This window comes from Ceratotherium simum, chromosome 23 (genome assembly GCF_057802395.1).
Source record: "Ceratotherium simum simum isolate JZ-2026a chromosome 23, ASM5780239v1, whole genome shotgun sequence".
NCBI lineage: Eukaryota > Metazoa > Chordata > Mammalia > Perissodactyla > Rhinocerotidae > Ceratotherium > Ceratotherium simum.
Genome location: NC_141922.1, coordinates 20,944,524 through 20,958,102, shown reverse-complemented (window position 1 = coordinate 20,958,102; position 13,579 = coordinate 20,944,524). Strand labels below are relative to the sequence as shown.

The 13,579-nt window shown below is 38.4% G+C and overlaps 2 protein-coding genes across 4 annotated transcripts in view; one reads left to right on the top strand and one right to left on the bottom strand.

Moving 5' to 3' along the window:
- Positions 1–9,479, bottom strand: part of MRPL13 (mitochondrial ribosomal protein L13) — a 40,923-nt gene extending 31,444 nt beyond the window's left edge. Inside the window, exons 1-2 of one of the 3 annotated variants that reach the window (XM_087447493.1) lie at positions 9,206–9,479; positions 5,961–6,084 (exon numbers count right to left, since the gene is read on the bottom strand). In XM_087447493.1, the coding sequence (XP_087303619.1) occupies positions 5,961–6,084; positions 9,206–9,232 (151 nt within the window). In that variant the 5' untranslated portion in view covers positions 9,233–9,479. The other 2 variants (XM_004431109.3, XM_087447494.1) reach the window with 2 other exon arrangements.
- An 88-nt stretch (positions 9,480–9,567) lies between these two features.
- MTBP (MDM2 binding protein) overlaps positions 9,568–13,579 on the top strand; it is a 77,092-nt gene continuing 73,080 nt past the window's right edge. The window contains exons 1-2 of the mRNA XM_087447492.1: positions 9,568–9,724; positions 10,549–10,629. Of these exons, the coding sequence (XP_087303618.1) occupies positions 9,607–9,724; positions 10,549–10,629 (199 nt within the window). The 5' untranslated portion in view covers positions 9,568–9,606. The remainder of the gene's footprint in view (positions 9,725–10,548; positions 10,630–13,579) is intronic.

The window sequence follows — 13,579 nt, the reverse complement described above, 5'->3', positions numbered from 1 at the left end:
AAATAACATTTATTCAGTATCTTCTACATGCAAGGGACTAAGCTAGGCATTTTATATTTACATTCTAACACTGAAAGTCTCATAGTCATCTTATTAAGTTGGCTTTACCTCCCGCCTCTCACTTTTATTTTTTAATCAGAAAACTGAGTCAGAGGTTAAACAATGCAGCTAAGAGTATATGACTAATAAGTAGTAAAGTTAAGCTTCAAATCCAATTCTAGTGACTTCAAAGATAACTCTTATCCTTTTCACTACAACCAGGATGGAAGTAAGTGGTGGGTGGAATGCCATGTGGAGGCAATGATATCACTCAGTAATCGGTCATGCACCCTTTTCTGCTAGGTTCTGAGAAAAACTCAGAAATCCTTCTCAATGTACTGCTCCTAGGTTAAAGTTATTTGCCACCTTTGTGATTCACTATGTATCAACTCCTCAGGTAGGTGTTCAAGGAGACTTACAGTACCGGCTCAAATTTTCTAGCCTTATTTACCAGTTCTTTCCCACACCACTGTATGTACCAGGTAGGCCATACTACTTGCTATACTTGCTATTCCCTGAAGCATTACCCCATTATCTCTTTCTCTCTCTCACAACACACACACACAGGCATGCATACATACATTCTCCAATCTTTTTTGTCTTTGTTCCTTTCACTAGAAATGCCCTCCTAATTTATCTCCACTTGTTAAGTTTTATCCATAAAATTTAAGTTCAACATAAATATCAAGTTCCAACATAAATATCAGTCCTTCTTCCATAAAGTCTTTCCTAATACTAAAACCAACTTCCTTTAATTCTGCAAAGATGCCTGGATCTCTCTTATGATCTGATTTAACTCTATCTGTCCTATCATTTGTGTGATTTTATTCTCTCCAACTAGATTATAAGCTACCTGTTCAAGACTGTTAATTGTAGATCTCTTATATAAGAGAGTTACCAGTCATGGTAAATGTTCAAGAAAAAAATCCCTGGTGTTCACTTTGATGTAAATAGGGCTTGTTCCATCATTTCTGGCTCCCACACAATTCCTTTCTTAGGTTTCATGGGAGAAGCTCCTACTTTTTATCTTAGAAATCACACCATTCAAACTTGGTCCGAGCTAGTCAGACCTCACACAAGGGTAGATTCAGATGGAGACATCTCTTGAGTTTGTTGGGAGTCTTGAGCTCCTCCAAAATGTGCTTTATAGTCCTTTTCCATTGATTAATTAACGAACTCATTACTTAGTATGTACATACTAATGCCAGGTACTGTTCTTGATGCTGGGAATATAGCAAAGAGTGTAACTGAAGCCCCTGTCCGTAATGAATCTTACTTTCTAGTGGAAGGAGCTAGACAATAAACAAATACGTAACTAACAATACGCCAGGAGCTGATAACATAGGGGGATAAAGAGTAATGGGATGGAGGTATTATTAATTGGTACCGGTTTTTGTGTTAACTTAAATCTTCATTTCTCTTGATAAATGTCAAAGAGTACAATCGATGTGTTGTATGGTAAGCTCATGTTTAGTTTTTATAAGAAACTGCCATACTCTTTTCCAGACTGGCTGTACCGTTTTACACTCCCACCAGCAACGTACGAGTAATCCAGTTTCTCTGCATCCTCACCAGCATTTGTTGTTGTCATTGTTTTTTATTTTAGCTATTTGAATAGATATGTAATAATATTTCCTTGTGGTTTTAATCTGTTATCTCCCTAATGGCAAAGGATGTTGAACATTTTTTTATGTTCCATCTGGTCATGTATTTTGCCCATTTTCTAATTAGCTCATTTTTTTTTTTACTGTTGAGTTTTGAGAGTTTTTATGAGACTGACATGCTGCCGACTGCACCAAGAATGCGGGTTGCTGAGTTTTGAGAGTTTTTAATATATTCTAGATATAAGTCTTTTGTTGGTTATGTGGCTTGCAAATATTCTCTTCCAGTCTGTAGCTTGTCTTTTCATCCCCTTCAGAGTCAAATTCCTCCTTATAAGCTCTTTGCTTTAGCTCAGTGGTTTTTAAACTGCATCTGATAGAATCTCAGGGTCCTAAGAAGGTGATTCAAAGGGGCAAGGATCTAGGGTCTTCTCCCTCCTTCAACCAGCACAGCACTGCTTTTATATATGGGTCTCCATACAAGATTTGGTTTGAGAAATGTTTGAAAAATAGCTATTCCAATTTAGTGGTAAACAGCAAAGTTTGGCTTTGGCCTTTATGTTTGTATCCAGCCTTGAAGGACTAAGGTTCAAATGCCTACTTCAATGTTATTTTTGGCATCTTTGAACATGTACATGGGATACAATATTAGGGATGATCACGTAGGTTACCACAAAGCCTACTGAGTGTAAAGATGCTGTGATAGGAAAAATGCTGTAAGGCGCTGTGATAGGAACAAGATGTGTTGTTCAAATTTATTGCTAATATCTAAATGTTCACTTCCAAAAGAGGTAAGTATTATAGCTATAACCTGGAGCAAAAATCTCCTTCAGTGCTTTGTACAATAATATTCTAGGAGTAAGCTGAAGAATAAATTATGCATTTAAGATCGCAAAATTAAAATGATGCAATTGTTAACATCTGAAATAGATTGCATTTAACTGACTAGTAAAAGAGAAAAATATGTTAGCTGGGTAGCTTTAAGATGAGCATCCTAAACTTTTTTTTTCCTAACAAGTCCTTATAGATTTAAGTAAATAATACAAGGCAGAACACTAGAGATTAGATTAGATATAATCTAATATTAACCTTTAAGAACTGTATGCAACTTTTATTTTATTTCAGTCCACGTAGACCAGGAGTATTTTAAGATAATTTAATAATAACTTTAGATAATGCTAAAGAAAGGTTTCCCTCTGCTTCTTTTAAATACTCCTATAGTCCTCCTCAACGAATTAAATCTGTGGCCAGTGAAAAGAGTGGAGTACTCATGAGGAATAAATCATAATCCAAAAATCACCACGTGCCCTTTCTTTTATCAGTGAAAAAGAAACATGTTCAAAAAGCTAGCAAGTCCAAAATTCAGGAGGGCAGCTCTAATTAGAAGAAGGGAGGAATACCTTTACAGATCCAATGGATTTTCTAAAGTGTTGTAGCAAACCAACTTTCCATTTATAAGCCTATTTTTTATGGAAAATGTGTTCTGGGTAAAGATGGAAATTACGTGGAACTAGGGAAAGAATTCCTCCCTCCTACAAAATTTGGGGGAAGTGGCATTACAAGTAGTCACCTAATTTCTTCCTAAAGCATAGCACATACCTGTCCACTGAATTAAAGTTCTGCTTCCTTACAAGCAGTCATTATTGCAAAAGTATTCCTTAAGTACTGATGAATAAATGTTCTGCTGAAACACCACAGAGCTTTTGTGGCTGCCTGTCAGGGCATCCTTTTCTAGTAATGAAGAATAGCTTTTCTACAAAATTAGAAATTTACTTTTTAGAGACTGAATTGCATCTTTGTTTCACTGTGTTTAATACATAACTTGTAACAGCAAAACTTCATGTCCACAAGATGTCACTAAAATCAAAACTTAAATTGCAAACAATTTTCAATTTATAAGTATGTTGTGTTTTAAGTTTTTTCTAACATTTATTGGTTTAATCAGCATTTATTTTTATTTATTTATTTTTTTTAAAGATTTTATTTATTTATTTATTTCCCCCCCCAAGGCCCCAGTAGACAGTTGTATGTCATAGCTGCACATCCTTCTAGTTGCTGTATGTGGGACGCGGCCTCAGCAGGGCCGGAGAAGCGGTGCGTCGGTGCATGCCCGGGATCCGAACCCGGGCCGCCAGAGGCGGAACGCACGCACTTAACCGCTAAGCCACGGGGCCGGCCCATAATCAGCATTTATTAAGTATGTATTATGTGCTCATAATCACTGTAAACATGAAAATTGACATACAAGTTCCCAGAAAAATAATATTACAAATGATGGTCATATATCCAGGAATGGCTGTAAAAGTTAACATTTAGGTGTGATAATGGCATTTTGGTTACATAGGCAAATAACTTTATTCTTAGGAGACATACGCTGAAGTATTTAGGTATTTAGTATTTAGATATAACAATATTCGCAACTTATTTTCAAATGATTGAGCAAAAAAAATATGGTAAAATGTTAACAGTTGTGTGATCTAGGTGGAAGGTAAAAAGAAATTCACTGTAGTATTCTTTGAACTTTTCTGAAAATGTGAAAACTTTCATAATAAAAGTTAGAAAAAAGTAAAGGACAAATAACCCAGTGGAAAAATGGGCAAAGGACATGCAAAGACATTTCATAGAACAATAAATGATAAAAGGCCAATAAAACAAATGAAAAGATACTCAGCTCCATTTGTAATCAAGAAATTGCAAATTAAAACCACAATGAGAGGGGCCGGCTCAGCGGCACAGCGGTTAGGTGCATGCGCTCCGCTTTGGTGGCCGAGGGTTCGAAGGTTCGGATCCCAGGCACACACCGATGCACCACTTGTCAAGCCATGCTGTGGCGGTGTCCCATATGAGGTTAAAGAAGATGGGCATGGATGTTAGCTCAGGGCCAATGTTCCTCAGCAAAAAAAAAGAGGGGATTGGCATCGGATGTTAGCTTGGGGCTAGTCTTCCTCACAAAAAAAAAAAAAAAAAAAAAAACCCACCATAAAGAGAGAGCATTTCACATCTACCAGGTAGCCAAAATTAAAAAGAATGAAAATATAAATGTTACAGAAGATGAGGAATAATGAAAACTCTTACACGCTGCTGACAGGAGAGGACTTGTGCATAAAGACTAACTAGCTTCCCACACACCTTTGAACCCAGTAATTCCTGTCCTATGGGCAGACCTTGGAGAAAGTCTTCCACATGCCCACGGGGAAAAAGGTACAAGAATATTGATAGCAATGTTGTTTGTAATGGCAAAAAAACTGGAAACAACCCAAATGCTTAGTGTAGGGGTAGTCATTTCATCATCATCATTACTGTTAATTTTCTTTAAAATATTATCTATATTTATAGATAGACACATCTCTACCTATATATATCTTTGTATATTTCTTTTGTGTGTGTGTGTGTGTGTGAGAGAGAGAGAGGAAGATCAGCCCCGAGCTAACATCTGCCAATCCTCCTCTTTGCTGAGGAAGACTGGCCCTGGGCTAACACCCGTGCCCATCTTCCTCTACTTTATATGGGACACCACCACAACATGGCTTGCCAAGCAGTGCGTCGGTGTGCGCCCAGGATCCCAACCGGCGAACCTCAGGCTGCCGCAGCGAAGCACGAGCACTTAACTGCTTGCGCCACCGGGCCGGCCCATGTATATTTCATATTTCAAAATAAAAAGTTAAAACTATGGTCAACTGCAACAAATGTCGACAGGTCAAGCAAGATGAAGAGTAAGATTTGACACCTGGATCTTGCAGGGTAGACAGTGAAGTGCCTGGGTAAGTGAAGTCAATCAAAACTACCTATAATAAGCAGGAGTCTTTTATTATGAAAATGACTTTTTTGTTTTGTTTTGGAAAAGGATACAGAAAAGCAAATCTATTAATTGAAAACAGTGAAAAGCAAAAACTTTCCATGCCTAGCTAGCTCTATATATCTTTCTGGGGGAGAGGGTTTTTAGAAGAGAGGGAAGCTTATTTGCTCATTTTCAAAAACTCTCTATTCAAATGCACTTTGCCACATGAAGAGACATGTATATGAGTGAACCTTTAATTTATAGTCCAAATCAGGATATTTCTGAGAGTGGAAGGAGGGATTTCTGATAATTTTGCTGGGGCAATGGTGTAAAATGCGGTTGTCCCAGGCAAATTGGTCTATAGGGTTTTCCTATGAATAATCCAAATTCATTTCAATGCCCTAGTAGGTTTTTAGCATGAACGGAATAAGGGATCCTCAGGAAAAAAGAGGTCCTTAAAAGCAGCCCAGACAAACTTCTTCACGATTCTATTCTGGCATGAAAACTGTGGTTACTACTGACAGGTCTAAAATAATACTCACTCAGTTGATGGTACACAGGTTTATGCAATCCTTGAAGTTTAATTGATGCCATAGCAGCAAGTTTGCCAGGAGGCTGCATTTTCCCATCTAAGAGATACCAAACTCGAGCAAAAGTAGCCCATTGCTTGAAAAACAAAGAAGAGGAAACAAAGAAAATTCTAATTAAAATGGAAATATTTGAGTTTATTATTATATACCATTACACGCAGTCTATAGTTAATGTCATTAATCTTTGAAAAAAGATCCTATCACTAAATAATTTTTGTCTTGTTTTGATTTCTATTTCTGAAAAAGAGGGGTCTTTTCTCAGTATTCTGCGAAGATTAACACAGGAATTTTTCCTGGCTGCTTTTCTATTAGCAATATGGATCACGCTTTATTAAAAACAGTCCAAAGACATATATCCCTTTACATATGACTTATATTTTTAATATCACATAGAATAATATCTGGAGAGGTAATGAGAAGCTCTTATGAAAGTTGAAGTTGTTTATAAGGTTTTCGAAAATATTCTGAGATTAATAGATACATTACATTAAAAGAAGAGTGGCCAATTAGGAACTAAAGACTATTCAGTACTTTAATTTCAAGGGAGAGTTAAATAGCAGAATCTAGCTGGGAGAGTATAGATGGATGACGTTGAATAAGCTTAAATTTTTAAAAAGTGCCTTAGACAGACATCTTTAGCCTGCCTCAGGCATAGACCACCGTCTTTGCATGCCCATCGGTGCCTTCAAACTGTAAGAAAATTACAGTGCCCAAAAGTGCCCAAAAAGCACTTGACCAGATGCTTTCTCTATGCATATACACAAGCAGTTAAACAATGCTGAAAAAAAAAAAACTAGGCTAGCTGGTTTTATTTTAAATTTAATTATCACAAACCTCAAATTAGCTTACCAATTCTGTTTTATTCCTGTTATTTTTCTAGTTTCTACCTCATTCCCCTTGCACATCTTTTGTCAGATTTATCCCTATTTCAAATATTTTGATGCCATTTTTAATGGTATTGTACTTTTAATTTAAATTTCTAATTGTCTGTTCCTAGCATATAAAAATATACTTCATTTTTGTATCGGTCTTCTATCTTGCAACCTTGCTAAATTTATCAATTCTAGCAGCTTTTCCATCTGATTTTTTTACATAGATGATCATGTCCTTTGCAAACAAAGACAGCTTCTAGCCCATATCCTTTCCCCACCACTCGCAGCTTATGAACTAATAAAAAAAATTCAAACTGTGGGACCTCCACAGGACAATCTTGTTTCTTCAGTAAACTGCAAGGAAAAAAGAAAGGAATAGGAATTGGAACCTATTTATTAAGAGAGACTTATAAAACATGGCATCCTACTGCATTTTGGATCCTAATCCAAAGGAACAAACTGTAAAAATATTATGTATTCACATAATACATATGAGAAAATTGGAAATTTGGACACATACTGGATATTTGATGATATTAAGGAATTGCAGTTAATTTTTCTTTTAGCTTTGATAAGTGGTATTGAGATTATGTATTTTTTTTTAAAAATCTTTATCTTGTAGAGAACATATTGAAATATTTACTGATGAAATAATATGAGTCTGAAATTTACCTCAAATTCATAAGGAAAGAATTGAATGGGAGTACAGATGAAATGATATTGGCTATGAGTTTTTTGAAACTGGATAATATCTACTTTTAATATATGATTGAAATTCTCCATAATAAAGTTAAAAACAAAAAGGAACTCTTGACCTCACTTCCCTGCCAGCTACTGCCTCATTCTTTCTTCTCCTTTGTAGCTAAACTCTTCCAAAGAGTTGACTCCAATTTGAGTTTACTCCAAGGTCTCCCCTTATTCTCTCTTCAACCTACTCTAACCTGGCTTTTGTCTTCCCACGCCCAGCACCATCACTCGACTTCCTGCCAAAGTTACCATGAACTTCATGTTACTAAACCCACTGGTCAATTCGAAGTCTTCGACACAGCTCATCATTCTCCTGTCCTGGGTATTCTTTCTTCACTTGATTTCCAGAACACCACCCTTTGTTGGTTTTTTCCCTACCTTGCTGGTTCTCCCCTTATCTCTTGCCTCTGAAATGTTGAAACGTCCTAGAACTCAGGACTTGGTGCTCCTCTCTTCTCTTTACTCATTTCCTCAAAGACTTCCTCCACACCCATAACTTTAAATGCCATTTGTATGCTTAAGACTTCCCAATTTATATCTTCAGCCTGGACCTCTTTCCCAAAATTCGACACTTGCCTCCAACTGCCCACTGGGGATCTGCACTACAGTGCTTCTTAAACCATATGTAAGAAAAGACTCTAGTTTTTCTCCAATCCACTGCAGACCAATACTTTGATAGAAAAAAAAACTTTGTTAAAAAAATTAAAATACTCCCCTAATGTCAAATTGCTATAAAAGTTTTTAAATGTTTAACTTTACTTCCTGTATCAGGGACAAGTAAGAGTCCAAGGAAGGAATCACACTTGGAGCAGGACTGGGCTAAGAGGCATCTTACACGAACATATCCAAAACTGAAGTCTTGCTCTTGCACCAGAAACCTGCTTCAATCTCAGCCTTCCTACCTCAGCGGATGGCACACCGTTCCGGTTGTTGAAACAAAAAAACCCCGGAGTAATCCTTCTTTTTTCTTTTGCTGTTGGCCCACATTCAATCCTTCAGGAAATCCTACTGGCTGCACCGTCAACCAAACCTGACCACTTTTCAACACGACACTGTTACTAGCCTAGTTTGCGCCACCATCATGTCCAGCCTGGATTACCGCAATAGCCTCCAAACGGCTTCTTTGCCTCTATCTTCCACCAATCCCCATCTCTGAACAGTCTATTCTCGACTCAGCAGCCAGAGTGCCCCCCTTTAACACCGACGTGAGATCACGTTGCTCTGTGGCTCAAAACCCTCCAGTGGGTCCTCATTTTACTCAGTAAAAATCAGATTCTTACGATGGTCTACAATGCCCTATGTGACCCATCTTGTTACCTCTCTGACCTTCTCTCCTAACACTCTTTCCGGGAAAAAAACACCCGAATAGGGCTGACAGAAAGGAGGAGGGGCTGAGTACCTGGAGAACCAGAGCAAGCGGCGGCCAGAATCACTATCCTCGTTTGTGCCTTCTCGAGGTACCTCGCCTGGCCCAAAGACTCGCCTCCTGCCAACTCAGCTTCACTAAACCCGCGGGAGCCACTGACCTCCTTCTGCCAGTGTAATGAATCCCATCAAGACACATGAGTCCGAGCTCACCTGGGGCGCCCTGGAGAAACTCGACATGTTCCCCAACTAGCAGGACAGCCCTGTTTCCAGGCTCCCACGCCGGTCCCGCAGCATCACTGGCCCGGCGGGAAACGCATAAATCCCAGCACGACAGTTCCTAGGCCAGACAGCACTCGTCTGCCTCTCCGCTTTTCCTGCGTCTTCTCCAATCTTCCCACGGTAGCAGTTTTGTCAAGAAATGAGGGAATAATGCACTTATTGAGACAATGACTCCCGAAAATAATCCGCTTGCTGTAAAAGCTGCGGAAAACCAACCGAGGACCCACAATTTCCAGCCGACCTAAGTGGAAGGGAACCGGAAGTGCGTCAGCAGCGCGCGGCTGTTTGGATGTAGGAGCGGAGACCTGAAACACAGGCTTGGCTCGGAGGAGATGGATCGGTACCTGCTCCTCGTGATCTGGGGGGAAGGAAGAGTCCCGTCGGCAGCGGGTGGGGAGGCGGAGCGTAGGCTGGGGGCGTCATCCGTTGAGGGTACCGAGAAGCAGCCGGGTAAGCGCTGGGCTGAGAAAGAGCGGGAACGGCTTGCGGGGAGGGGAAGAAATTGGAGTTTGTTGTGATCAAGTTCTGCTGGGGAGGGACCTGCACCGAGTTGTCCCAGGAAGCTGTGACTCTATCTGGGGTCGACCCAATAGGGGCTGAAAAATATAATCTTCGTGGAAAAATAAGGACAAATTTGTGAATGCAAGATTCTAGAGCTCAGAAGTTCTTGGCACATTAAAAATTTAACTGAATAAATTCTCTGTGCCTTATTAATGGAATTTCTTCTCTTTGGAAATATATGCATTCAGTGGGTTTTTCTGCCTCCTGTATTCCAAATGCAAGTAATACAGAAAGGAGCCAAATAGAAAAGGATCTTACTGTCCTAGAGTTTACATCCTAATGGAAAGAAACATCCGCACATAAATTAAGTAAAAAACAAGTGATAAATTTAAAACAATTTTAACCATTTGAGAGTACATTGCTTTTTGGCGCTCCTGTCTAGACTCTGTATTGCATTTTATTTGTTTGTTTTGCTAGAACAGCCATTTTGACGAGGAAGTGTATATGGTTGTGTATAGAGTATTGTGACAGAGTTTCCCTTCCCTTTACCTTTTGGGGGCCTTTTGGATTTGTGTTAACTGGCAGGCGTGTGTAAACCAGGAGCCTTTCCTGTTTTCTCTGCTTGCTTTAGATTTATTATATCAAACTTGGACAGAGTGTAGTTCTTTTATGTACAACATATTGTTCTTGAGAGTCTCTGATGGTGAAATTGGAATAAGCCTAGATTACATAATTCTTGAACCCACTGAGTTAGTCTGTCTTTTCTTTTTCAGACATAACAGCAGCAAATGTTTATCACCTCCTGAAAAGAAGCATTAGTGACTCAATTAATCCAGAAGATAGTACTTTCCCTGGTAAGTAGAACATAAACCCTCTTTTCTCTGGCACAGCATTTGTATTGGAAATAAACTTAGTTTGGTCACTTAGGAGTATAAGAAATACTTGTTGACTGTGTACAAGTCACTGGGATAGGGAGATTACTAAGGAAATACAAAACCAAAGAAGATACTGCCCCTCTCTTCCTGATGCTTGAATGTCATAAAGTTATAAAAATTATTTTAGGTTCGCAGCTTGAGTTTCATTCTTATTATGAGATTTTCTTGCCCATCTTTAGCTCCGTATAAAATAGGGTAATGTGGCATTATAAGAAGGATTTATAATTTTGTCCTGAGTACGAATACATTATTAATGCTCTTACACCCATTTCCTTACCATTTTTTTTATCCTTACCTCTTACTGATTCTTTTAAAAGCACTTCATAATTGCTAATACAGTGATCTTTTCTCCATTCTTATCTGCTTTAACTTTTTCAAAGTATTTGACTTTTTTGACCACCCCTTACTTTGTAAAAATCTTTTTTCCTTGGGTTTCCATTGGTGTGTACAAATCCATCTACTTATTTCTTTGATAGTCATCTTCTCTTGTACTTCCTCTTCTTGGCCTCTCTCTGAGAGTGTCTTTCACAGGCTCAGAAAATGAAGGTGCCAAAACAGACCCCGTCTAAAAGCTGAAGGAAGTTTCTGGAGATGCCAGGGAGAGCGTGCTTGTTTTTATAACTTTGTAGTTCTCATGACTGTACAATCTGTTCCTTTCCCTTTTCTTTCATTGGAGAGCCTCTTGTCTCTGGAGTTTCAACTAGCACCTTTGGGAAATGATTTCTAATATGTATGTGCTGCCCTAGCCTGTTTGCCAAGTCCAAGTAATGCTCTCATTCATTTTTTAAGTTGGTATGATTTAAGTCAGTACTACTATTACTGTAAGAAAGATTTTCTTTCATTTGTGCCTTAAATGTATATGTAAAAGAGCTATTGGGAGCATTCTAGGGGTTCTCATGATAACTTTCACTTTCCATTTGGGTGGGTAGAAGTTTCTTCTGCAGTCATTTGCACCGTAATGTGGGACCATATAAATGACTGTGCAAGCTGAAGCCATGCAAAGCAATCCTAAGATAATAAGCAATGGGAAAAATGACAAATGTTCCATGATATTTTTTTGTCGAAACATTAAAAACTCTCTTACTATTGGTTATAAAGGTAGAGGAAATGAGAAAAATAGTACAACTAATATTTATTTCATATGCTATAATTTAATACATTAGAAACATTGAGAATTAGTCTTTCATTTCTTTGTAGAAACCTTATCAAGAGTACTTTGAACAGTGCTTGCTACCTTCTCATCATCATATGACTTATGATACAGAGTGAGCATCTTTCTATGTTTTGGGGAATTGTCATACTCGTAAGTTTGGGTTAGCTTCCAATGTTTTATCCTTTACACTTTTTTTTTTTTTTATAATTTTATTTATTTATTTTTCCCCCAAAGCCCCAGTAGATAGTTGTATGTCATAGCTGCACATCCTTCTAGTTGCTGTATGTGGGACGTGGCCTCAGCATGGCCGGAGAAGCGGTACGTCGGTGTGCGCCAGGGATCCGAACCTGGGCCCCCAGTAGCGGAGCGCACGCACTTAACCGCTAATCCACAGGGCTGGCCCTATCCTTTACACTTTTAATGTTGTGAAATATCTCTGAGTTCCCTTAATGCAAAGATTTTTGCCAGCATCATTTTCTCTGGGACATCTTCATCCTTTTTGTCACACTGTTTTTATCACAGCAGCTATTTCTAAAATCCATTTATGTTGGATTTGAGTATCAATTTCAGTGTTATCACTATTTGTTTTTTTTGCTGTTCTTTCATCTCTTTTTCCCCCTTTTGCCAATTCCCTCTTCCTATTATTCCTTTTTGTAAAATACACATAGATTTATCACTGAGAGCGAAGGAGGCAACACAATTAAATCTTTTGCCATCTATGTGAACTGAATAACAGATGTGCAGTAACTGTTCAGCAACAAACTGCGAATGGAGTAATGTGATTGGTCACTGATCATGATACATATCTTTTATTTATGTAGCGATTTGTGATCTGAGAAGCCAGCAGTAAAGTTTTACTTTATGTTAGTTAATAAACCACGGGCAATGGGAATTTGAACCCTCCTTGGGGGGCACTGGTGTTATATAAACTATGGTAACTGAAATCTGTGCAGATTGGAACCATGCAAAGAGAGAACTGCCTGTATGGAATTTCCTACCCTGCTAGGATTATTGCTTTCAATATTATGGCAAGTCTGAGGAACTGGAAGTGCAATGTGATTATAATTGAGATAAAGCTGGAGAGATAGGCATAGCTATGTAGGGGATTTTGTAAATTTTCAGGATGTTTGGATTTTTTCCTAATGGTAATTAGCAGCCATTGAAGGCATTAATGAAGGAAGAGACATGATAAGATCTGTGCTGTTGAAGTATTCTGGCTACAGTATGGTAGACAGATTGGAGGAAACTATAGATATGAGGGAGCTGCTGCAGAAGACCAGCTAAGAAATGAGAGAGGCAGCCAGGGTGGAGGAAGATGGATAGATCTGAAGGAAATTATGGAGGTAGAATCCATCTGACTTAGTGTTGGATTGGTATGATTTAGGAGAAGGGAAGGGTGAGAAAGGAATCAAGGATGACATTAGATTTCTGGCTTGGGTAATAGTATAGATGGTGGCATTTAGTAAGATAAGAGAATTAGATTTTGAGGGAATATGACATGTTCAATTCATAACGTTTAGTTGCCTGTAAGATGTCAAAGTGAAAATGTTTCATAAAAGTTGGATATATGTGTCTGGAACTCAAAAGACAGAATAAGGCTGGAGGCACAGATTATAGAATCAATATATAGACATCAGTTCAAGCCGTGAGAAAGGTTGGGATTGCTTATGGGTAGCAGAAAATCTCGAAGTGAATCTCAGTATGTGTTTAAAGGAA